The sequence below is a fragment of the Euleptes europaea genome, chromosome 13 (assembly GCF_029931775.1).
Source record: "Euleptes europaea isolate rEulEur1 chromosome 13, rEulEur1.hap1, whole genome shotgun sequence".
Classification (NCBI taxonomy): domain Eukaryota; kingdom Metazoa; phylum Chordata; class Lepidosauria; order Squamata; family Sphaerodactylidae; genus Euleptes; species Euleptes europaea.
The window spans coordinates 9,265,181-9,292,218 of NC_079324.1; the positions used below are offsets into that span (position 1 = coordinate 9,265,181).

Here is a 27,038-nt window from a genome sequence, read left to right on the forward strand (position 1 = left end):
GCTTGGCATGCAGAAGGTTCAATCCCCAGCATCTCCAGTTAAAGGGACTAGGCAAGGAGGTGATATGAAAGACCCCTGCCTGACACCCTGGAGAACCACTGCCGGTCTGAGTAGACAATACTGACTTTGATGGACCAAGGTTCTGATTCAGTATAAGGCAGTTTCATGTGATACAGAGTTCATGTGATCATGTGAAGAAAGAGCAGAGGATGCTTCTCTTGGCTCTGCACGAATACCACTGTCCCGACCAGCCCAGAGACAGGCAGTTTGCACAGCAAAACGCTCAGTGAATTGTTCAGTGATCCACAGAGGGCCTCGCGTCACCTGACAACAAGGGAGGACACAGTTTTCCCAGTGCTGCTTAGAATAGTTCTGCCAGAGGATTCTTTGCTGATACAGTAATAGAATAGAAAACCAGATTTTGCTCACACAGTAATAGCAGAGAAAACCAGATATCTTTGCTGTATCAATGGCATAGTAAAAAAAACTCCAAGATGTGATCAGTCATGGGCGCAGCTTCCTCTGCTTTCAAGCTAGCTGCCTTGCAATCTCAAGGTCTCAAGATCCTTCACAAATCCACGCCTCTGTTGTGAAAGGAAAGGGTGCCAGGGAGCCATCATGCTGAGGAACTGGGAGAACTGGAGATTCCAGCCATCAATCAGAGGACAGGCGAACAAGGCTGGTGAAACTGCTGACCAGTTGACCAAGGCATTTTGGAAACCAAATGGATCCATCAGCTCTGAGAGCTGGACCAACAATCTCATCCCTCCCACCCCGGCAGAGATTATAGGCTTCCACAATTTGTTGTTCTGAAATGTCGGAGTGAATTTTGGGATTCACATCACCAACACAAGTCAAGCTCAAACACCATCACCCCATATCCATTTTCAAGGGAACCAGGAAAAACATAACATATGCTGCAATGCAAGGTGAGTATGGTTGCCAAAGTCCAGGTGGGGGCTGGAGATCTCCCAGAATCACCCCTTATCTCCAGACTACAGAGATCCCTTCCCATGGAGAAAAGGGCAGCTGTGGAGGGTAGACTCTATGGCATTATACCCCACTGAGGTCGCTCCCCTCCCCAAACCCTGCCCTCCCCAGGCTTTACCCCAAAATCTTCAGGATTTTCAAAACTCGGAGTTGGCAACCCTAAAGATGAGGCATCTCCCACTTGGTATTTAAAAACAAAATGGGGAAAAGGAGGTGTATAAGCATCTGTCAGACTTACCCCAAATTGTTGTTTTTTATAGGAAACCAAAACACCTATGACTTTCTCTAAAAGAGAGGAAAAGAGACCATTTTCAAGACTCAGAAATACACAAACATAGCCCAATACATCCTTTCCAATACAGCTATCTTGGTCCCTGAAATAAAGTGCTTTCCTCAAGCATTAATTTGGCCACATCGTTTTTTTAAAAAAGCAAATGAAACACAGCCAAGTCAGCTAAGAGAAAGTCCCTTCCACCCTGCACAAGAAAAAAGTCACCACCACATCATTATCAGAGGGGCTTGACAGACACATGGATCGCTGGAGGCCTGGCAGCAGCTGGAATAGCCCAGACTAGTCTAAACTTGTCAGAACTGGGAAGCTAAGCAGGGCCGGCACTTGGGTTGGGGAACAGTGAGGAAGGCCAGAGTTGCTGGGCAGAGGCAGGCAATGGCAACCCACCCCGAACGTCTCTTGCCTTCCTACTCTCTTAGAACAATTTTAAAATGAAATAACATATAAACTAAGTAATTTTACAAATGTAGTTCTACAGGTATAGTTAAGTTATCCCAAGAAACACTACAAGACTAGTAGGTGGGGATTGATGTTTTTATCCTCCTATACAGTAAAAATCTAGTAATAGTAAAAAGCACTAGTTTACTATCTAAATATTGGGGTAAAATAGACCCCAACGCAATTATCATTAGATAAAAAAATAACTCAAGGTATCTTATGGTAACTCCAGTTTCATGTTAAGAAGTATGAAGTAGAATGAAAGATTCTTGGAGCTATAATATAGAGCAGGGATTCCTAACCTTTTCAAACTTGCAGGCACCTTTGAAATTCTGACATGGGGGGGGGGCAACTAGAAAATGGCTGCTGCAGGAGGTGGGGCTAACTACAAAATGTCAGGGAATGAAATCTTGCATAACTCTAACACTAGCTCGTCAACATTTCAGGCAGGAGCTCTGTTTAACAGGATGCCTTTTAAAATGAACGCATTGTTTAAAAAATATTTTCTTGTGTACTTTGGACAACACAGAAGGTGGATCAGAAGGTGTAGGGACAATGCAGGCCACACCGCCAGTAATCACTGCAACGGGATATAATCCTATTCTATTATAAAGGTGTCCTCCTGGGCTGTTCCATTCTGGTGATGGAAAGAGCTGACAACTCGCAGCTGACTCCATGGGGCATTCAAGGCAACAGATGAACAGAGTTGGTTTGCCATGGCCTGCCTCTGCATAGCAACTCTGGACTGCCTTAGTGGTCTCCAATGCAAGTACTAACCAGGGCTGACCCTGCTTAGCTTCCAAGATCTGATGAGATCAGGCTAGCATGGGCCATCCAGGGCAGAGACAAACAGAGGTGGTTTGCCATTACCTGCCTCTGCGTGGCAACCCCAGGCTGCCTTAGTGGTCTCCCATCCAAGTACTAACCAGGGCTGACCCTGCTTATCTTCCGCGCTCTGAGATTTACTACCGTTCTAATTTCTATTTTAAAATGCCCTCTGGAACATTACGGTTTTGCACTTTCTGGAAGAATGATGGAAGTGTAGGGGTCTTCCGGCCCTTTGACAGGCCCTTCCGCAGGGCAGAAGCCACCACTGAGAATATGCATGACTGGGAGAGCTGCCAATTCTATCTACTTGCAGGGTGGCACTAACCTGGATGGCCCAGGCAAGCCCATTCTCGTCAGATCGCGGAAGCTAAACAGGGTCGGCCCTGGTTAGTACATGGATGGGAGACCTCCAAAGAATACCAGGGCTGCTCTGCAGAGGTAGGCACTGGCAAACCACCTCTGTTAGTCTCTTGCCTTGAAAACCTCATAAGGGGTCGCGGTAAGTCAGCTGCAAATTGACTGTACCTTAAACACACGCACACTTGGAGAAGACAAGGAAAAGCTTAATGGAAGAGTAATGTGTATCTAAGTAAACTTTAGGTAATTTTTTTAGGAAAGGCATTGACCAAAAAACACACAATTAAAAAAGTCAAAGAGTAAATCTCACCCCGAAGTTCCTGGTGCTTCCGACGGACACTTGATTTCACTTCGTCAGGTTCCTCCAGGCTACTGTCTGCCTCGGCCTCAATATCAGTTGTAGGCAACTCCTCTTCCTCCTCCGCTTTGCATTCTCCAGCAAGGTTGTTGCCCAACTGACGGCTCCAATACGTACGTCGCAGCCATTCCAGGACAGCATCACACCCTGCAGGAGGGAAGCGACAGCATCGTGTTAAACAGACCCCTGCTCTTCCCCGACCGAGAGAAAGAGCGCCAAGTATTATAACTGCTTCCTATTTATTTATTTAAAACACTGATTAGCCACCTTTCTTCCTTACAGAGTTCAAGGTGGCTTACAATATGAATAAAATACATAAAATAGAGTACATAAAAAGACATAAAACCAAAAGTCAAATGTAGGACTGCATAAATAAAACCGTCGTGAGCTGCCTCCTGAAGATCGACAGTGAGGGGGCCAGGTACACCTCCCTGAGGAGGTTGTTCCATAATCGTGGGGCTGCCACTGAAAAGGCCCTCTCTTGTGTACCCACCAAACGAGCTTCTTTAGTTGATGGGACATTCAGGAGGGCCTCTACCTGTGATCTTAATGCCTGAACAGGAACATATGTGAGAAAGTAGTCCTTCAGGTACTCTGGTCCCAAGTCATGCAGGTCTTTAATGGTCAAAACCAACACCCTGAATTGGGCTCAGGAGTGGGTCAGTAGCCAGTGCAATTGCTGTAGTATCGGGGTCACATGAGAGGCAGTGTGGTTAAGAGGCGCAGACTCTAATCTTGAGAACCGAGTTTGATTCCTCCACATGAAGTGGAGGCTAATCTGGTGAACCGGGTTTGTTTCCCCACTCCTCCACATGAAGCCTGATGGGTGAGCTTGGGCTAGTCACATTTCTCTCAGAACTCTCTCAGCCTCACCTACCTCACAGGGTGCCTGTTGGGGGAAGGAGGGAAGGGGATTGTGAGCCACTTTGAGACTCCTTTCGGTAGACAAAAGCAGGGTATAAAAGCAAACTCTCCTTCTTCCCCACAGCTGGCCCCAACCACCAGTTAAGCCGCAGCATTCTGCACTAGCTGCAGCTTCCAAACACTTCCAAGCTACAGGAATCCAGATTCATAAACCGAGGCTGCTTTGGCGGCACAACCCAGGGAAGGGGGCATTTGAAGTAGGGGAGGCATTTCAAAGCTTTGCTGTGTGTAGGCAGCTAGCCTTCAAATTTGGCTAGTCCAAGATTCCCACCCATTTTGACAAAGGCTGCTTTATGTTCTCCAATGCTCTGCCAAAGATCCAGGTCACCCACACTGCCACCAGGAAGGTTTGGGCAGGTCCCTATGGGAGCAGGTGGTCCTTCAGCTACCCTTGATGCCAGACCATTTAGGGTTTTACTGGCCGAAGCCAGCACTTGGGCTACCCATTTGTTTCTGGGCCAGTTCAGTGGAGGTCTTGAAACCCTGGCAAGAGATAGGCACTCTTCTCCAGACCAGTCAAAAGCCTCGCAGGTGTATTCTGAACCAGCTTCCCTCGCTACAGGGGAGAGCTCTAATCTAACCTATTTTTTTTAATAAAATTTTTATTTTTTCCCCAAATAATCATTATACACTCCATTACACATTTTAAAAAGTATAGTTCTTTAACTTCTCCTCCCCCCTCCTCTGATCTTTTAGTTAACATTTTTTTCTCTTTGTATTGTTTTTCTAATTCAGTTATAACAAAACCCGTCAATATCCAATATATCCATTCTGAATTAGATCAAAATACATTTGTTAATATCACATTTAAATTCATTTTTACAATTAGTCCATGCCTCCCATTCTTTTGCAAATTCATTGTCATCCTTTTGATTTATCGACGCCGTAAGTTTTGCCATTTCTACTAATTCCATCATTTTTTCAATCCACTCCGATTTATTTGGTATATCTGACATTTTCCATCTCCTAGCATATACCATTCTGGCGGCAATAGTAGCATACATCAAAAAAGGTCTCTGGTTCACTATGGTGTCAGGTATTATACTCAATAGCATCATTTCTGTTGTTTTAGGAATATTTTGTTGTAATATCAACCTTAATTCATTATAAATCATATCCCAATAATTCTTAGCCTTCTCACATAGCCACCAAACATGATGAAAAGAACCCACTTCTTTTTGACATTTCCAACAGTTCGGTGACATATTACCATACATTTTGACTAATTTCTTTGGTGTTAAATACCATCTATACATCGTTTTATAGATATTCTCTCTCAAAGATTGTGAATATATATATTTCATATCCTTTAACCAAAGTCTTTCCCACTTATGCATATGTATATCATGACCCAAGGTTTGTGCCCAAGTTATCATTGTTGGTTTAACCAAGTCTTGTTCGGTATACAGTCAATAATATCTTGTATATCTTGGATATTAAATGTTCATTGTTATCTAACAACATTAGTTGAAAAAGTGATTTATCTTTCGTAAAACCCAACCTCATATCTTGAGTGAACACAGATTGTAACTGATAATATTGGAGCCAGGTAATCTGTTCCTTGATTTCATCATATTCCTTTAAGGCACATTTATTATCCTTCCATACCAGTAAGTCTTGATAAGTAAGAAATTGTGCTGGTCTCAGTGGTTTCAATGTAGCACTAATCTAACCTAGATGCTCCCAGAGCATGGATCGTGGGGGCCAGATTACACTGCTCTGCCCTTATGTTTTCATTCGTTTTATCGACTTCCTTGTTACCCTGCCTTCCTCCCCAATGGGGACCCAAAGTGGCTTACACTGTTGTTCTCTCCATTTTATCCTCACAACCGTGTGAGGTAGGTTAGCCTGAGAGCACGTGACTGGCCCAAGGTCACTCAGCGAGCTCCCATGGCACGAGTGGGGACTTGAGCCTGGGTCTCCCAGATGCTAGTCCGACACTTAACCACTACACCACACTGGCCTTCTAATATCATAGCTGACAGTCAAACCCCTTTCAGGAGGGAGCTGAAATTGGGTCAGCCACAGACAAGCCAGCATTTCTGCTCACTCCTGAGTGTGCAAAAACCTATTTGTTTATGAATTAGAACTGCCCCCTTCCATAGGTTCACCAACTCTGCTCACCAGGCAGCCATCTGTTGGCTAGCCCACCGCTCGGGGTGGCCCGCCTGGCATTGGCCAGAGCCTGGCCCTGGCCCCCGTGGCTCTGTCAAAAGGGCTCCCTGAAGAGGGGCTTTCACCAACAGTTACTGAATTCCGTATGTGGTACTGGCATCAGATTGCATGGGCCCAAGGTACTAGGGAGACTGTTGAGCCAACCAGCTCTCAGTGTAGATGCTGCCCCTAACTTCAGCCTTGAGCAATGGAACTCCCTGCCCCAGGATGTGGTGATGGCTGCCAACTTGGAAGGTTGTAAGAGGGGACATGTTAATGGAGGAGAGGGCTATCCATGGCTACTAGTCAAAATGAATTCTAGTCATGATGCACACCTATTCTCTCCAGGATCAGGAGTGTGACAAATATATTAGGTGCTGTGGAACACAGGCAGGATAATGATGCCGCAGTCGTCTTGCTTGTGGGTTTTATAGAGGCACCTGGTTGGCCACTGTGTGAACAGACTGCTGGACTTGATGGGCCTTGGTCTGATCCAGCAGGGGTTTTCTTATGGAGATCTCCAGGAGGCAATGCCAGGCCGGCCTGTTTTCCAGGGCTTTGGAGGGGCTTTGAATGGCAGGCATCTTTTAAGGGGCGGAGGGGGGGAGATTTGGGGTTGGCTAATTTGTTTTTGGTTTTAACCAAAAATGTTTTTAACTAAAAAAAAACAGATTCACAAAAAACTGAACATATTATAGGAGCCACAGAAGGCTGAGGGCAAGTGAATATCGGTTAAAGAGAAATTAAAAAAAAAACACCCCCAAAAAGAAGGATAGGAGGATGTTGGCTTGCTCGGTCCCCTACAAAAATGGAATCTGGGAGTTTGGGGTCAGGGGGAGGTCTGCCAGTGATTTACTCCTCCAGTGATCTCTCCTGGGAACTGGCCATCTCCCTGCCACATGGCTATGGAAGCAACTCCCCCCCACACGTGCTAGGTCTCCCCCTCCTTTCTCCCCTCCACTGATGCTCCTCTCAAATGGCAGTCCACTTCTGCCCCAAACACTCCAGGCCCCCGGCAGCAGGATGCAGAGAATCGGAACTCCCCTTTTCATTGCAATCCTAAGCAGTGTTATTCCAGTCAAAGCCCATTGATGGGCTTAGAAAGGAATGACTCTGCAATCTCTGCATAGGATATGAAAATAACACCTCTATGCTAAATTAACACAATCACAAAATTCAGCATAGGAAGTCAAAATACAATTATGTCTCTTATGTCTAACAGCATTTTACACATACAACAAAGAAAATAACGTTGGTCCTATAATGCACAACTTGCACCCCTTTGTTCAGACTTGGATTTTTTCTTTGTTGTATGTGTAAAATACTGTTAGAAATAAGAGACTTCATTATATTTTGGCTTCCTATGCTGAATTTTGTGATCTCTGCATAGGATTGTTGGTGTCCTTTTGTATTAAATGTTTGGGAGGTCCTAATGCAGCAGCACCACCCAGTGGAAATCTCAAAAAACAGCACACAGCAGCGACTTTAAGACAATGGGGGTTACCGCACTTTGTATTCCCAGCGATGTATTAAGAGTTTGAAAATGTTATAAAAACATCACTTTAAAAGGGTTTTTGGATACCACAGCTAATAAATGGTTGGAAGACGTCTTCACGGCTAAAGGGGCCAAACAATGTGCGAACAGTATTTTTTATAATCTTAATACATCGGTGGGAATACATAGAAAGTGCAAACAGTATTTTTTATAACATTTTCAAACTCTTAATACATCACTGGGAATACAAGTGCAGTAACCCCCAATGATCAATTGTTTTTGGGAGAGCGGAAGGTGGCTGGATAAGAGACATCGTTTCTCAGAATGCTCGTGTTGTTTGTCGCCCTGTTGGTGTTTAAGCAAAAAGCATCGGGACAACTAAAGATTTGCAAAATCTAAGAATTAAGATACGCACACATACCACAGGCAACCCAGCTCGTATCAGACTTTCTCAAGTCATCAAAAGAAAAAAAAAACACACAAAATTATCTGACTCCACCCCAAATAAAAATTCATGGACTGCCAGCACAACCTGTAAACGGAACTTACCTTTTCGACAAGCACTCAACTGGGGAAGGTTCCCGTGGGTCAGATCGTGACGAAGGTCCACAATCCAAACCGGGATGTTCAGCTTCATGAAGAACCAAACAGAAATTAAGATCACAGAAGAGAAACATCCACCCAACACTCTATCAGCTCAAAACACATGCTATTTATTTATTTATTTATTGTAGGTTATCCAGGCTGTGTGACTGTGGTCTTGGTATTTTCTTTCCTGACGTTTTGCCAGCAGCTGTGGCAGGCATCTTCAGAGGAGTAACACTGAAGGACAGTGTCTCTCAGTGTCAAGTGTGCAGGAAGAGTAATATATAGTCAGAAAGGGGTTGGGTGTGAGCTAAATCATTGTCCTGCAAATCATTGTTCAGCTCAAACCCAACCCCTTTCTGACTATATATTACTCTTCCTACACACTTGACACTGAGAGACACTGTCCTTCAGTGTTACTCCTCTGAAGATGCCTGCCACAGCTGCTGGCGAAACGTCAGGAAAGAAAATATCAAGACCACGGTTACACAGCCCGGATAACCTACAAGAACCAATGAACTCTGACCGTGAAAGCCTTCGACAACATTTATTTATTGTTCATTTCAAAAATATACATAAGGCTCTAATCAAGGTGGCTCATAAGGTAAAAAAATGCTACTTGTAAGCCAACTGTGGTAGATGCTCTTCAAGACCTCACAAAGGATATAATTTGTAAGACGCTGGAGCTCTCCCTACCTCAGTCGCTAACCGTCTCAGGGGCATGATGACCATTTTCTGCTTCCTCTCTGTGATCAGGTTCACAAACCTGTGTGTAATTTGAGAGAAAGGTGACCGTCACGCACCATTCCAAATTTCACAGATATTACGCGCGAGAGCAAAGTTCAACTACTGTTATTTGTGGACACCTACGGTAAGTAGGTAGCATGCATATGCTGAAAAAAAGGGAAGGAGACCAACTCAAGAAGGTCAGAATCAGAGATCTCTCAAAGGAAACCTAGATGGGGCAAAGCCTATTTTGTCCTGGCACTGGGCTTGCAGCGGCTAGGAAAACCCCAGACACCCAGAATTTCAAAATACTTTGGTGCCCTGACCTGGGTGGCGCAGGCTAGCCTGATCTTGCCAGATCTCCAAAGCTAAGGAGGGTCAGCCCTAGTTAGTACTTGGATGGGAGACCACCAAGGAAGTCCAGGGTTGCTCTGCAGAGGCAGGCAGTGGCAAACAACCTCTGCTCATCTCTTGCCTTGAAAACCCCATGAGGGTCTCCATAAATCAGCTGCGACCTGACAGCACTTTCCACCACCATAGCCCCTTTCATCCAAATAGCCATGGTGCCATCTAATCAGAAATGTGACAGAGGAGATATAAGGCTACGCTAATTCTGAGGCGATTCTAAGGGTTTGGTTTTAGGAGGATGCCACACAGCAGCCATCTCAGTGCAGTTCCTGTGAAAAGCTAAGCCCCACTGCTTTCTTGGCACTATTCTCCTACGAAGCTCTTCCTCCCCCTCTCAAACCCATAACTCACCTCACAAGAGCCAGGCCGTACGTCAGGACCAGTTCATGGGATTTTAGTCCACCGGAAGCATCCAGGATTTTACAGCGAATCAGATCTGCAGTGCATTCCACTGCTAAAGGCATTCTGTGCCCGTACCTAAAATCACAAAGAATCCAACGAGGTCAAGACAATCTCCATTCCATGGTTAAAGGCATACATTGAAAGCTCTACACGGTTTGGCACCAAAATATCTGAAGAATTGTCTTATCCCACACGTACCTGGCCAGGAATTAAGATTGCAGGGAGATGCCTTCCTGACTGTCCCATCAATTAAAGTTGCTCATTTGATGGCTACACGAGAGAGGGCCTTTTCAATGGCAGACCCCAAAATTATAGAACCTCGCAGGGAGGTGCATCTGGCCCCTTTACTGTTGATCTTCAGCAGGCATTCAAAGACTGGTTTATTTAGGACTGCATTTGATCAATTTAGCTTTTATTATTGGCAGTCCTAATTGGAGCTTTTAAATTGTAACGTTTAATGGATTTTATAATTGTAGTTTTTAATTATGCTTTTATAATGTTTTATTTATACTGTCACTTGACATTTGATGAAGTTTATAGTTTGTGTCCAAAGGCCATCACAATCTATTATACAAAACATTAAAATATCTTTAAAACAGTCTGACCCCCAGGAAGCTAGTAATTAAATATGATCAAAAACAGCTTTAGCTCTGATTTTCTTGGCTGCTAAAGCAAAGAATGACACTCTGTATGAAACATCAGGACTGGCGTCTGATAGGAAAAAGAGCAGCTTCTCTGGATCTGAAGATTTAGGCCCTTTAGAAACGCTCTGAGAAATTTAGATCTGGGCTCTGTGTGAAGAGGACAGAATAAGGTGTAATGAGGTCCTCTGGAACGGCTCCACAAATACATAGACCCATGATGTTCGGAAGTAATGTCCAGCTAACAAAGCCGTTGGCATGGTTTGAAACTGGAAGGAGGTAAAAGCTGTTCTGAGGTTATGGAAGGGGATACTGACCAGGTATGAAGCTCTGACATGATCCCCTTTAAACTGTTTAAACCATCATGAGAATTTGGACTGGGAGACTGATTGCCTACCTGATGCAACATCACACTTACACACCCAGTCCCGAATGTTGGTACCTTCTATGGGGACAGCCTGGGTGTCATCTGATATGGAGTAGCAATGCAGGATGTTGTTACAGCAGGCTAGCTTGTCAGCATCATTTTGCATCATCAGTTTAAAACACTGCCTGCGATGTAAACCGCCTTGAGTTCCGCAGGGGAGAAAAGCGGCTAATAAATCTTTTAAACAAATGAAATAAATAAATATGTTTGCCTACTAGAGCTAGAATTTTCAAACTAGGGAAACTGTTAGGAGCTCCTTAAGGAGGAGATGATCAGCCGTGACTGACAAGCATCCCTGATGCCCAACTAAAATGGACCTCACCACAGAGGCACAGAAGTGTGGGCATGCTTTCTAGGACATGCTTTCAGCTTGCCTGGGAGGTGACTGGGCCAACATGTCTGATCAGCAGCCCATGAGGACTGTGCTCTGGGACATGCCCCAGAAATCTTTGCACAGTTCCCTGGTAATTTTTTTTTTGGGGGGGGGGTTCTTAGAAGATGGGCAAAAGGGACCTCAAGGGTGTGTGAAAATTATTGTTTCAGAAGTAAAAAGCCTGCAGAACAAAACCATCGCTTAGAAGTCAGAGGAGAGATGGACTAGAACAGAACAGGGTGTGTGACAAACCAGAAGCGAAGAGATTTCAGAGTACTCTTCACTTGGTTATATTGATCAGCAAGGTTAATGAGAAGTTCTCTGCTGCAACAGAACTCCGGCGAAGCTGCCTTATACTGAATTAGAGCATTGATCCATCAAGATCAGTATTGCCTACTCCGACAGGCAGCAGCTTTTCAGGGTCTCAGGCGGAGGTCTTTCACATCACCAGCTGTCCAAATCTTTTAACTGGTGATGCCAGGGATTGAACCTGAGACCTTCTGCATGCAAAGTGGAGGCTTTTCCACTGAGCCATGGCCCTCCCCAGGCCATACTGTACCATATGCTTGACAAAATGTGAAACCACCATCTGCATAAAAGATAGCTTGCCCAACCAACAGTGGACTGCAGCTGCAATGCAGACATGCATGAGTCCACTCAGTTCATGCATCAATTGTTTCCATCAGAAGCCAGGTCCCAATTAGTTCCCAAATTCTTAAAAGGGAGGACAGCCAGCCAGCTTAAAACAAACTTGAAGAAGGCCAACGAATGCCTTCATCCAGAGGAAAAAAATATCCGGGCCAGAGCGGTTTCTGTGCTTTTCGAAGGTTAAGTAGACAAGTTGTCACCAGTGAGGCTGGCTTTATCCAGAGATGGCCCCAACTGTGGCCCGTGGGGATCTGAAAGAACTCACATGACCTTGAGCCTCAGCCATCCCACAGAGCTCTCAGGAGTCACTGCAGCAGAGAACAGAACATTGAAGGGCACAGATCCGCACCACTACTTCTCCCGCCTCAAATTTTCCCTGGGAAGATGTGAAGGATAAAAACTAAACTCAAGAATACTTTATGCTGTACTAATGTCTAGACAAAGCTGGCAGCATACAAAATAAGCAGTGCAAAAATCTATTCAAAAAGCCAAATACAAATGCCATTGTAACACTGACACACAATAAATATACTAAATACAAATGCCACTATAACACTAACAAACAATGAATATACTATTACAGCAATTATTGAGCAAGTTATATTCCTTCATTTATCCAATAAGGGGGGGGGGGGGAAGTTCGTAGCGATGAGGAAAAGAGAGTTTCACAAGAAAGTGTTTCTCCTTTACAATTTAATGTTTTAATTGTAGAGAACTGACTTTATTTAATGTTTTAATTATAGAGAAGAACTGAAAAAGCCAGAAACTCCTTGGGGGCATGGCGAAACAACTGCAATTCAGCAGGCTAAGTCGTCTTCTGTCTCCAATAGACAGCATGTGTGGAGAATTTTCCAGCAATAGCAATAAAGAGAATTACAGGAACTCTTAACCACTTATTTCGCATATTGAACTCACCCAAGGATCATTAGTGAAACTGTTCTGCCCCTCTTACCTCACATGCATCATTTGTTCAGTAGCCCCTTTCCCTATGCTTGAGCAGGCCGGAAAGGGCAGGAAATGACTATCAAGGCTACACAACTGGGCAGAAGAACATCCTAAGCCCACATAACCACAGGAGCACTCTGTGCTTGCCAGTGCAGTTCCTTGGTAGCAGCAGAGAGGGTTCCAAACTGCGCCCAAGCAGAGAGACTGGGGAGGGCACCATGATTTCCATTTTGAGATATCAAGGACATCTTGCCTGATCGTGAGCATCAACCGTCCCACAGAGATATCAGGAAGTGCAGAAGCAAAGAACAGGGCATGGGAGGGTGCGGAGCCACCGTGGGGACCCTATTTACGTGGAAAGGTCAATGTTTTCATAAATAACAATAAAGGATAGAGGAGATAATGTGAGCAACTAGGATAAAAAACAAAATTAGAGAATCAAAAACAACTGAAGACCAACAGTTTTCTAGGGTATAAGCTTTTCTGATTTATAGTTCACTGTGTTAGTTATCTGATAACTGATAAAGTGAGCTGCAACTCATTAAAACTACGCCCTGGAAAGTTTTGTTGGTCTCCACTGGATTCAGATTTTATTCTACTAGTACAGACTAACATGGCTATCCACCTGAAACTCGGACCAAGGGCCTGGAACAGAATAACAAGAAGATGCTGCTAAAACAGGCCGTACAACAAATGAAGTGGTAGCAGGGGTCATGACTCTGAAGCCAGCATCTCTCGGCTCCATTTCACTTATTGAACAATCTGATGACCCAGCAGTCTTGGACAGACCCGGTCCTACAAATACCACCCTCTAGTTCCATCCTCACACAGGAGAAATTTAGCCACAGCCAGAGTAACACCAAGATCAGGATCAGCTAGCAGAGAAGATCCAGAAGCAAGGGAAACGTTGGAAACTGTCACCAGATATATCCACAGATCTCTCAAGGAGGCAGTCAATATACCATCAAAGAAAATATGGGATATAATTGCCCCATACCCACAGGCCAGAAATCTATCTGAGAAGGATACTCCTTAGAATCTATCCACCAAAAAAGTACAAGGGAAAGCATTCAGCCTAACCAAACAAAGCCTCCCTATATTTGAGGTCAATAAAATAAGATGGAAGGGGAAGAGGGGGTGTGTTACCAAAAAAAGCAAAGAGCGTATTCTCCAAGACTTTTCCTGAGCTGACTGACTGTCTCAGGCCTCCAGTCTAAGGATAGTCTAGCAGCTCATGAGCCAACAGATAGGAAGAACACAGGGGTCAGCCCTGAAAAAGGACAGTTGGATTCCACATTGGTCTGACAATGTGAGACAGAAGGCTCTGAATATAGAACAGAAAGGAAACAACTGCTATCCTCAAAAAACTAGACTTTCAAATAAAACAATCAGTATCCTAGCATGGCATTCCATTGATCCCAAGCCCTGTTCCAATAGGAAAACCAGAGAGGCGACACAATGAGAACTCTGTTGATTTTCAGCCAAAAAACCTCAAAAGGTCGATCAACGGAGCTATTGACTCTAGCAACCAAAGGGCCACCATCTCTTTGTTCCAAGGCTCCCCTCCTCCCCACCAGCAAGGCTCTGCCTCCTTGCTTCTATAATGCCCCCACCTTTCCCACACACCTCCTCACCTGCTCTTCCAGGCCGACACTCGGTCCAGCGCATCGCGCTGCACCTGGCAGTCCCCACAGTACAGCCCCACCATCACTTGGTCCCACTCGGCCTTGCTCTGCCAGGCCACCACACTCCACGACCTCTTGCATGTAGGGGTCGCAGCCACTGGCCCTCGCTCCCGGCCACCAGCCATGCTTCTGCTGGACTCTCCCGCAGCCTTCCAGAACCCAACTTGATCAGACCTAAGGTTTAAAAAACAAAACAGAAAAAGAAGAAAGAAGCACCCCCAAAAAAGCCTTTTCTCCCCCAAAGGGCCAACGCTTCTCCAGCCGCACCTCCTGGAACCTCAACTCTCGCCCAAGTGATGAATCAAGTCATCCCACATCTCAAAAGTCCATCTCTTCAGCTCTCCACCCTCTTCCCAAAGTAAGACTCTGTCGCAAAGAGCAAGAACTGGGTGTCATTAAGGGAATAAGAAAGGGGAAATAAATATGGCCCACAAAGCACTGGAAAGCTCTCCAAAGCAACCCCCGTTGGGATGGATGGGAGCTCAGCTACAGCACGCTAGGGCACAGCTGCCCTTCAGTTTCGAGGTGCTGGCTCCCGGGTGGATTGTATCCCATGTTATTTAGTGCGTGGGAAGGGAGTGCATTTGGATGTACTGCCTCAGTTCTCCCAGCGACCATGCTGGTCTGACAAACTCAAGGCTCTTATCCCACTGCGGACTCTTCCCAAATCAAGAATGAGTTCCGCTTCCCACTCCCTCAAGGATAAGGGCCAACAGAGCTGCAAACGTACACACAATGTTTTGTGAGCAAGGCCCAATGAACTCCCTCAAAGTAGACACGGATAGGACCGTGCCTATAAAGTTGCTATCCTGAGCAAATCAGTTAACGTGCTGGAGAAATACAGCTGACTTCTGAAGAATAAAGACAGGCTGGGATCTGCTGCTGTGAGAGCCACAATGCAATCCTTAGCATGCCTAGGATGAGCTTCTTCTCCATAAACATGGGAAAGGCCATTTTTTTTTTATAATCTGTAAATGTGCTTTCTTAGGAGTTAAGCACCACTGAACTGAGTGAGGATTACTTCTAAATTAAAACGTGCTTTGAATGCAAGTGCAGATTATACTAGAACCTGGGTTCAAATCCCCACTCAGTCGTGAAGCTTGCACACTCTTGTTCTCTTGCAGCATAACCTACCTCGCAGGGCTGTTGTAAGGATAAAATGAGAGAGGGAAGAACCAGGTACGCCACTACTGAACTCTTCAGAGGAAGGACAGGATAAAATCGCACCGAACAGGTATGATTCCACACTGTCCTTCCCAGCACAGAAGGTGTTCCTTCGTCCTGCAAGGAAACCAACCCTCGGGGCATGCAACCAGCCTCCAAGTACAACCTTCATCCTTCCCGCCCATCTTCACCTCCCTTAGGGTTCACCCATGATGATAAACTACTTAACAGGAACATGGACTCTGGCACCAAGGCCTGCAACAAACCAAGGTGCCAACTTTGCCCTCATATAGATTCTAGGAACATCATCTCTGGACCCACCAATGTCAGCCATACTATCTCAGGTTCATACTCCTGCTCATCTTCTAATGTGATTTATGCCATCACATGCCAGCAATGCCCTTCCACAATCTACACTGGACAAACAGGTCAGTCTCTTAGACAAAGATTAAATGGACATAAGTCTGACATCAGAAACCACAATATTCAAAATCCAATGGGAGAACAATTCAACCTTCCAGGACATTCTGTTGCAGATTTAAGAGTAGCAGTTCTCTTACAAAGGAATTTCAAAGGGAGATTGATGTTCAAACTAAAGTCAATGCATTTACCTGGGCTGAATAAAGACCTTGCATTCATGGCTCATGACCAATGCTGATTTCTCCACACCCATCTCTCCCTTGGACATCACAGACTCTTCTGCAGACCACACCTAATCCCATCACGCCTGCTATTCACATTGACATACTGTTAACATTTGCATACTAATGCTTGTCTGAATTCACTCTCCTCTACTTAAAGACAGATCGATTCACATCCTAGCTGTATCTGAAGAAGTGAACTGTGGCTCACGAAAGCTCCTACCCTACCAGAAAATATTTTTGTTAGCCTTTAAGGTTCTACTGGACTCTTGCTCCGCCCCCCCTCGGAGATCTAAGCCCCCCCCCGGACCGACCACCCTCCGAGCTCCCAGCCGGGGACCCCCCGCCCGGCCCGGCCTACCTGGCCCCAGAGGCAAGCAGGCCGGCGGCTCCGAAGCCGGCGGCAGGAAGCGCAGCCGATTGGGCGGGGAGGCGGCGCGTCGGGAAAGAGAAGCGACGGCTCCGATTGGCACGCAAGGGGGGTGGGAATTCAGACCCGGAAGCGGGTGGGCGGGGGCGTCACACACGTTGATTGGCAGCCGCTGCCGCCCCGACGCGGCCATTTGGGCGGCGAGGGGGGGGGAGGGGCGACACACACTTTGATTGGCTGCCGCCCCGATGCGGCCGTTGGGGCGGCGGGGGGGGGGAGGGGGCGTCACACACTTTGATTGGCTGCCGCCCCGACGCGGCCGTTGGGGCGGCGGGGGGGGGAAAGGGGGCGTCACACACTTTGATTGGCTGCCGCCCCGACGCGGCCGTTGGGGCGGGGGGGGAGGGGGCGTCACACACTTTGATTGGCTGCCGCCCCGACGCGGCCGTTGGGGCGGGGGGGGAGGGGGCGTCACACACTTTGATTGGCTGCCGCCCCGACGCGGCCGTTGGGGCGGCGGGGGGGGGGAAAGGGGGCGTCACACACTTTGATTTGCTGCCGCCCCGACGCGGCCGTTGGGGCGGGGGGGGGGGGAGGGGGCGTCACACACTTTGATTGGCTGCCGCCCCGACGCGGCCGTTGGGGCGGCGCGGGCGCGCGCTCCAGGGTGCTTCAGTGTTCCTCTTTTGAAGATGCCTGCCACAACTGCGGGCGAAACGTCAGGAAAGAAAATACCAAGGCCACGGTCACACAGCCCGGATAACCCACAAGAACCAATGAACTCTGACTGTGAAAGCCTTCGACAATATTAAGGGCATTATTGTACAGTATGTGCAAGATTTCTGCATTCTGGTTCCCACAACGTTGTTCTAGAGTGCCGTTAACGCATCCCCTTTGTATTTGTCCCTGCTTTTGCCCCTTCCCTATTATATATAGGGTTACCAGCCTCCAGGTGGTGGCTGGGAGTAGGACTAGGGTTGCCAGGTCCTTTACCATTGGTGGGAGGTTTTTGGGACGGAGCATGAGGAGGGCGGGGTTTGGGGAGGGGAGGGACTTCAATGCAATAGAGTCCAATTGCCAAAGCAGCCATTTTCTCCAGGGGAACTGATCCCTATCGCTTGCAGATCGGTTGTAATAGCAGGAGATCTCCAGCTAGTACCTGGAGGTTGGCAAACCTATTTAAGGAACCATTGGGTACCAAAGGAGAAAAGGCTGCCTGCTATAGGCTGACCTTGTCAGATTTTAGAAGCTAAGCAGGGTTAGCCCTGGGAGAGGAGACCACCAAGGAAGACCCTGCAGAGGAAGGCAATGGCAAACCACCTCTGCTTCTCACTTGCCTTGAAAGCCCCTTGCTGGGGTCATCAGAAGTCGGCTGCGACTTGATGACCGTGACTATTGATACCCGCACACAGTGGGTATCAATAGTCATTGTCTGTTATTCCTGCTGGTAGAAGGACCTCACCACATTCTGTCTACCCTTAACCAATTGTGTTCCACCCCTGGCTAGGGTTGCCAACCCCAAGTTGGGAAATTCCTGGAGATTTTGGGGTGGAGCCTGGAGAAGGTGAGGTTTGGGGAGAAGAGGGACCTCAATGGTCCCTCCTCTCCCCAAAGAGCATGGTGTAGTGGTTAAGAGCGGTGGTTTGGAGTGGTGGACTTTAGTCTGGAGAACTGGGTTTGATTCCCCACCTCTCCACATGAGTGGCGGACTCTAATCTGGTAAACCGGGTTGGTTTCCCTACTCCTCCACATGAAGCCTGCTGGGTGACCTTAGGCTAGTCACAGCTCTTAGAGCTCTCTCAGCCTCACCTACCTCACAGGGTGTCTGTTGTGGGGAGGCGAAGGGACGGTGATTGTAAGCCGGTTTGATTCTTCCTTAAGTGGTAGAGAAAGTCGGCATATAAAAACCAACTCCTACTCCTTCTTATAAAGTCCACCTTCCGTAGTAGCCATTTTCTCCAGGGGAACTGATCTCTGTTGTCTGGACATCTGACGTAATCCTGACAGATGTCCTGGCCCCTCCTGGAAACTGGCAACCCTGCCTTACCCACCACCTCATCTCCAAAAGGCAGCTGTATGTTCCTGAGACTGAATGCTATGCACATTTCCTTGGGAATAAGCTCCACTGAAGACAGTGGGACTTACTGCTGAGCAAACCTGCAAAAGTATAGGTAGCACTTCCATTGATTGCAGTGAAGAATGGATATCTCCAGCTAGCATGAATCTGCTATTCCAAGAGAGAGAGAGAAAATACAGATTCTTCTTCCTGCCCTACCAAACGTCTGTCCCTTATTGGCTGTGAAGGGATCAAGCATCATTCATCTCCCCGCTCAGCACTGCTTGAGTGAAAGACCTGACCTGAGCAAAGGCTAATGAAGTTGGCTTTTGAAGTATGTTCAGCTCAAGCCATTTTTAACTTCCCTGTAGAGACTCAATACAGTAAAATGCTCAGAAAGATTTGTTTGTGTGCTAAGGAAGCTTGCTATTCCTTCTCGCCTCTTTCCATGATAGGGAATGCCAGCCTCTATAGTCATCTGCAGACTACAGAGATCAGTTCCCCTGGAGAAAATGGATGTTTTGCAGGGGGGACTTGAGGGCATGGTATCTGGAAGTGACAGGTGAACTCCCCAGGCCCTGACCCCCAAAACCTCCCGCCGACGGAGAGGAGAGACCAGGCAACCCTAAGCATAAATGAGGCTTGCATGTTTTCTGAGAACGATGGAGGAGTGCAAATGGGATAGATCTGACAACCTGTGGGGTTCTGAGTAAACATACTTAGGATTGCTCTGTTCACTGTATGATATAAAACTAGTCAAGCGCCACATGAAAACTAACTGGGCAACGAGTGGTCTGTGTTGCTTGGTCAGGAAAAACTACCCTTATTTACTTCATTTCTCAGCAATGGGGGACCCACAGTGCCTTACACTGTTCTCTCTTCCTCCATCTTATCTGCACAACAATCCTGTGAGGTAGGCTAGGAGAAGAGTTTGTGTGACTGGCCCAAGGTCACCCAGCAAGCTCTCTTGCGAGAGTGGCAATTGAAACCTGGGTTTCCTGGATCCTAACGTGACATCCTAACCACCACACCACTCTGGTTATCATCACCATTATTGTTATTTATCAGGATCATTCTCCAGGGGAAGGAGCCCTTTTTCTTCATATATGTCTAGTTGGTGCTAGAGCATGAGGTGGAAGCCTGGGAAGCGCTCATGCAGATGCCCTGCAAGGGTCAGACTCAAGGAGCAAAGAGCCACTCGGATCAGGAAAGAACCTTGTCATCAATTGACACAGCAACTGACAAACCGAGGTCACATATTCATGACCGTTGCTTTAATCGCACGACAGAAGAGCACTTCAAGATCAAATCAAAACTTATTTTACTGCTTTAATGACATTCACTAAGTTGGCTGTAACTTAGTTACTATATAAAATGGTATAAATTGGCATATTCATGAGATTCCAAAGTCTAAATACTTCCGTTTTCTATAAATATAACCAGAATGTGAGCGAGACCTGCAGACTGTTTCACCGTACCCAGTGTAGCCCACACATGTTAATTTTTGACATCTGTGAGCTGGGTGAAATTGGAAAAAGTGGCCGCATTGCAAATTTGCTCCACTGATGCTCTGGTTAAAGGCTGTGGAGGTAGCAGCTCTCCGGATAGAATGTGCTGTGACGTTCTGGGGAATCTGTAGGCCTGTTGCTTTGTATGCATGTGTGATGCATCTTTTTATGGTCCTGCTCATGGCAGCTCTGGACATCGCTTTCCCCTTATTAGGGGCTGTTAAGGTTATGAAAAGGTAGTCTGATAAGCGGAGGTGCTGTGTACGTCTAATGTAAATCCTTAGTGCTCTTTTGACATCCAGGGAATGCCACTCCTTTTCCTTCTGGGTAGTCGGATTAGGGATGTAAGTGGGAAGAACCACTTCCTGCTCGCGATGAAAGCGGGTATTAATCTTTGGAATGAAGGTGGGATCTGTGCGTAGTACCACCCTGTCTTTGCGGAAGACACATAACTCTGGTCTTATGGATAGTGTGCCGAGTTCTGAGACCCTTCTAGCTGATGTCACCGCGGTTAAGAACAGCGCCTTCATCCGCAACCACTTCTCACAGCCTAACTCCGATAAATCAAATTTTGGAGCCAGGCAATCCAAACAGTGACATTAGGGGGTCACCAGAGCCACTTTGCTTCAAGGTGGGAGACCTACGCAGATCACTGGGTGGCTCAAATAATCAGCAGCGGCTACCTGATAGAATTCCAATGCCCCCCCCCAACAAGGATCATTTCCCTTGGATGTGGTTGCCACTTTCACTTTTCTAAGCATTTGGCATTCCTGTTGACTTCTCTAATAGCTCTAAAACAACTGGAGCTGTAAGGAAGGAGGGGGGTCATTTCCCCCGGGAGACAGGATACCCATAGAGTTTTTTTCCTCCCTTCCCTGACTAACAGAAAGGAAATAAGCTGAGCTGAAAACGCCCTCCTCCCTCAGAGCGAGAATGAGAAGTCAGGACCAGGGAAGGCCCTCTGCAGCAGAGCGGGTCACTTGGCACCCCTTGCTATTTCTCAGTTTACAAGGGTGTTGGGAGCATGAGAAGATGAAGACCATCTCAGGAGCCCTGGGCACTTTGGAAAACAGGAGGTGGGAAAAGAATGAAAAGAGGGCAAGGAGAAGGCCAGGTGGAGCCCTTCTCCCCGAGAAGCTACTTTTCTACACCCAGGGATCTTTTTTTAAGTGGGACAACGACGAACGGTCCTCTCTGCCCACTACATCACAAAGAGTTAGAGTCCACAGAATGCGCTCGTACCATCTTCAGGGGGCGTGAGATTCCAAGAGGGAACGGGACTGGCTCTCAGAAACCCTCCAGGGCGGGCTGCTTGCGTTGCTCCAAGTTTCCCCAGGGGAGAAGCAAGCTGCCCTGAGGCGGCTGGAAGCTAGATTTCTGGCATGGTGTTCTAGAAAGGCAAGTGGAGTTGGAGGCCCAGCGGGGCAGGGGCGATGGGGTGTTTCTGCTGACTGTGAGGCGATACTTTATCCCCCAGCTTTTGAGGGATGCCCTCCTCTGCTTGGCCTTGCAGAGCCTGAAAGGAAGAGGAAGCTGGGATGCTGAATCCCCACCCATACAGAAACCCTTGTAGGGGGGGGGGTCGGTTTTGGCGAGGGGATGGACCTCAGTGAGAGAGAATGCCAAGGAGCAGACCCTCTAAGGTAGGCAGGTAGGTCGGTAGGCACAGATTTATTGTATACAGCCAAAGTCCATTACAATCAAGTAGAGAGTAGACCCTCTAAAGCCAGCCCATTTCTCTAGGGAACCCCATCTCAGTTGTCTGGAGACAGTTCCAATTGTGAGACATCTCCAGGCTCCACCTGGAGGTTGGCAAGCCTGGAGTGGTCTGCCAAGCAGACGGACCAGCTCCCTGACAACCTTCCCTGACTCTGTCTCTGGCTCACAGCACCTGCTCACTTCTTCTGCATTGCATGATGACGTCCTCTTTCATCACCACCCTCTTCCCCAAAGGTTCTTTTGTCTCTACCTCACAACCTGTAGGATTACCATTTTTTATTTTTATTTTTTGCCATCGAGTCACATTGGACTGATGCAACCCATGGCGGGATTTTGAAGGAAGGCATGTTTACAGGTGGTTTGCCTTCACCTGCCTCTGTCACGACCCTGGTGTTCCTTGGGGGTCTCCCATCCAAATACTAGCCAGGGCTGACCCTGCTTAGCTTCTGAGCTCTGAGGAGATCAGGCTAGCCTGGGGCTACCCAGCTGAGGGCATTACCATAGGGATGGCAGGAAAAAACCCTGCATCACAAGACTTCTGTTGGGTAACCCTTACTGGACACTCAGTCTGTTAGGAGTATCCCTGCAGGACACAATCTGCAGCTAGGAGAAGAGGCGGTTGTCCTTCACTCCAGTAGTTTGACAAATATTTCTGGCCACGTTCTTAATTGGGAGTTTTCATCATGTCAGGTAGGAAATCCTTAGAACGGGGTGTTCCTAGACCTCTCTCCCCTCCCTGCATAGAGTCACTCTGCCGTTGGTGGGGATGGGGGAGGAGAAGTTGCCCGTGGCAGGAATCCAGCGTTCCTTATCGTTTGGGATTATGCCTTGGCTGTTCCACAACACGCAGGGCGATTTTGGTGGCCCATGTGTGGCTGCTTTACCGCTTCCCCTGCTCTGTTGAGGGTTTACCCCATCCATCCCTCCATCCCCCCATTTTCTGTTCTTTTTCTAGATGAAGCTCTGAACCATTTGGCAGGAGGAGCCAAGCCATATGATGGGAGGCATTCTTTTCTCCCGGCCATCATCACCTTGGAGCTGCCCCGTGACCACACAGGTGTGTACGCCAGAGGCCAGCGGGGGCAGCACAAGGTGCAGGGGAAGGCAAATGTGCTTACAAGTCCCCCCACCCTGCCGCCCCTGGCACACAAACCTTCAAGGGACGGCCCAGGACTATCCCTGTGCCGCTTGGGGCATGTTGACACCATCCTGTGGACAGGGACCCTGCCTGATTCCAAAGGGCCCCCCAAGGCAACAAGGGAGGTGGAGAGAACTTGCCCGACCATCCCCACCTGCCAGGTGTGCTCTTTCACTCGGGAGCCTGAGCACGCAGGGAAGGCTCCTCCGGTGCCGGCTGCTGGCTTTCCTCCTGCCAAGCCTCTTCCCAGGCACAAAAGGCTGCCAAGGCTTGGCGTTTGGGGACAAGCAATGGCTCCCACGCCACAAACGGCACCACCCCCAATGGGGATGGTGTCGTGGCCCAGCCTGAGCTCAGCGACAGTGAGAACTCAGAGGATGAAGGAACCAGTACAGCACAACCACAGCTGTCAACAGACAACCAGCAAAGAGACCAAGTGCAGGCACTCCCAGAGGTGCAGCCGACAATCAGCTCAGAGGCACCTCCACCTCCCGACCCTGAGGCAGTAGCCCAGCCCCCAGCTCCCCAGGGTCACCAGCAGCCTTGGAAGCCCGCAGAAAACAACTGAGAACAGAACTGCAGACGCGAAGACAGAGTGCTCGCCTGGCTGTTCAACGTCAGCTGCAGACAGCGATGATGAGTAGTTGCAGGACTGTTCTTGAGGAGGGAGGAGGGAAAAGGGCTCCTCCAACCATGATAAGGAGGCGCGCAGACCCGCCCCCCACAAACAGTGACATTGCCTTCGAAACTGAGGGCTCTCCTTTCTCTTAAAAGGGAAATGCCACACAGACGCTTTGCAGTTGTGGAGGAATCCTTCTGCCCCTCCACCTAGGCTGCAGAGCCCCTGCCCACATCAAAAGCCTGCCAGTTCATACAGGGAGCTACCGTTTACCTCCTTGTAGTGTACTCTCGTGCAACTCACTGGCATAAACAGGTTTTGAGGCTTTGACAGGCAGCAGACAAGCCTCTCATAAATGAAGCCCTTGCTTCAGACACTGATAGATGTCCTTTGGTTGTCCAGTCGGCCGGAAACGTATGGGGGTGGGAGAAGAACCTTTGCCTTGTACACAATCTGGCCCAGGTTTTCTTCTGTTCTATCGACAGGTGACTGACGCCACCCCGTTGCAGCCTGCCCGCCCGCCCTTCCGTGCTGGATCCTGAAGTTCTTGTCCAGGAGCTCGCCCCGATTGCTGAGCAGCCTCGTTGGTCCAACAGCAGTGAGAGTGGAAGGCGTTTTTAAGGCTTGAGCCCATTACTCCCACATAAAGCCTTTCTGTGCACCAGAGGATGGCTGACAGGTGGAGCAACGTGATCCCTTGCGTTTGAAAAATCAACAGGAGAGCCCAAGAAGCCCCTTAAATAAACTGAGTCTCTTCCTCTCTCTACTTGTGCCACTCTTTTCGTTTACAGTCTGATTGTCATCTTTGCTGTTCAAAGTTGACTGCGTTTGTCGAACCTCCTGAACCTATAATTCCGTTCTCTTCAGTGACTCTACTTCAGTAACTTTGACTCAGTGACTTTCAGTTTTCTTCAAATAGACTCTGCCTAAGCGACTTTCGTTTTCTCCAGTGACTTTAGTCCTGTTTCTTCAAAGTGACTCTAATTCAGTTTTCCTTCAGTAACTCTCAGGATCACAATGAACTCTTTAAGTGCCTTAAGTGTTCTATGGTTTGCATTTCTGTCTAACCCTTGTGATTTTCTTACAGTGAATAGTTGGTGCTATCTCTGCTATGACTATATAGGTGCCATCAAGTATACCCACATGACACCTCCATGTAACAGCAGACTTCAGAACACCAGAATATCACATGCATTTTATTCTTTTGCCTATGTGAATCTTCAATCCAGACCTTGGGTCTGCCTTCCAAGGCCACAGTTGCCAAAAAGTCCAAACAGCCATTGTGCAAAGTAAACACCCAGCCTTGGCTGTGGCAACAGAAACTCCATCTCAAAGCTGCTCCAGCCCCCGCCAGCAAGCCCATCAGCTCCCTCCCCGCAATGTACCAAGAAGTTGCAATCTTCAGCCCAGCTGTCACACCCTGCCGAGAATCTCTTTTCGTTGCCTTGGAAGAACGCGTTGCTCTTACTCTGAATGTATCTGATTGCTGTGTGTGTGTGGGGGGGGGGGGACTGAGATGTCCGAGCACTAGCCCTGGAACTCTGTGTACTTCTAGGCGACCGTCACAAGTGGCATCATCGATTATTATGTTTACCCGTGTAATCAGACTTCAGTCTATTCTAAAGGTGATTTCTAATCAAACCACCACTGCCTTTGCTTTATTAGCTCATCAGTAAACACAAATGAGACCTGCTAGTTACCAAAACCAGCTGGCTTTGGATTATCTGCTTGCACGTGAAAGTGTGTGTGTGGGAAATGTTCAAGTTTACAAATTCTTGTCTGAAGGTAGATAACAATGGGGAGGAAGTCCTAAATATGTTGCCTCTGAGAGCAGAAAGATATCGAGTGTCCCAGTTTAAACCTGGAAAAGTGTATTAAAAACCCAGCGTGGTAAAATAATGTGTTTGGTGGGGGAAGCTGGAAGAAAGTGATGTGGTTTATTGGTTGTGTATTAGCAAGCATTATTTTGTTTCCTTGATTGTATTCCATGTTTTGTGCAATTAATAAGGTCCGTCATTGACAGCGCACACTTAGTTGCAATGCCTGTTGACATCCCCCCCTCATGGCCCTCATGGGGACCCTGGAAAGGTCATGATCCTTCGTTCCTTTCCTAAACACCAGCCTACAGGAACCCTGACTTTACATGCACCTCTCTCCTTTTGGAATCATCCAAAATGTAAAAAAAAAAAAAAAGTGAGGGATGTTGTGCCGGAGTAATCATACCTGCATCACAATCAGACGTACACGCAAGCTACACGCATAAGCTGCTTACAAGCAAAACCACAGAAGCCGCTTCCCAGTGGCCCCCCTTTCCTTTAGCACCAAGCACGCACGCACACACATTCCGATGTCTGATAAGGAATGCTCCGGCATTCCCCCCTCCCCTTCAGTAACTATCGCTTTGCTCTGCAAAAGGACACTGAGGTTTCTCAAGGAAACAGGCTCCATTCATTAATGTAGCGAGGCTCATGCACGTGCTGTAGAAACTAATGACGTTGCATTGACAAGTTAACATTGGATGTTAAGAAAATGTATCATTGTTGTACTGGAATGTCAAACGTCTATAAAACCTCTTGCATTTGCCCTGCCTCAGTGTGACCGGATCACAGAGCTGTTTGTCTGTATCCTGACTCACCCAGTTATGACGTCTTGGCCAATAAAGCAAGCTGTAAGCTCAAACTAACCTCCTTGCCCTCATTGCTCATTCGACTCTATGAGAATAGGGGGAGCACATCAGAGGCAGCCGGCCCACCACGCCCCAGCTATAAAGCTTCCAGACAGGAGCTGGTGGGCGTGGACACAACACTTTCAGTAGGCATTGAACTGGCTGACACTACCTGGTTTATCTCCTGTGACCTGACCTTGGACCGGCAAACCTTCCTGGGTATCTTTCTGGCTTCGTTTTGACTCTGGAATGTTTTGACTCTGCGTTACAGACATTCCTTTGGCTCGTAAACCTCGAAGGCTGGGAGAGACTCTGTACCCTGACACCAGCCAGGTGAAGGGGGAAATTCCCCCCCCCCTTTTGGTTCGTTGTATTTGGAATTCCCGGCCTGCTACTCACCAGAGCAATGACCAGAAGCTAAGCAGGGTCAGCCCTGGCTAGTATTTGGATGGGAGACCCCCAAGGAACACCAGGGTCGTGAC

General features: G+C 47.6%; 1 protein-coding gene across 1 annotated transcript in view; it reads right to left on the bottom strand.

Moving 5' to 3' along the window:
- Positions 1-14,801, bottom strand: part of LAS1L (LAS1 like ribosome biogenesis factor) — a 54,011-nt gene extending 39,210 nt beyond the window's left edge. Inside the window, exons 1-6 of the mRNA XM_056858947.1 lie at positions 14,626-14,801; positions 9,907-10,032; positions 9,118-9,187; positions 8,386-8,467; positions 3,216-3,410; positions 1,229-1,275 (exon numbers count right to left, since the gene is read on the bottom strand). Of these exons, the coding sequence (XP_056714925.1) occupies positions 1,229-1,275; positions 3,216-3,410; positions 8,386-8,467; positions 9,118-9,187; positions 9,907-10,032; positions 14,626-14,801 (696 nt within the window). The remainder of the gene's footprint in view (positions 1-1,228; positions 1,276-3,215; positions 3,411-8,385; positions 8,468-9,117; positions 9,188-9,906; positions 10,033-14,625) is intronic.
- Positions 14,802-27,038: the final 12,237 nt, after the last annotated feature.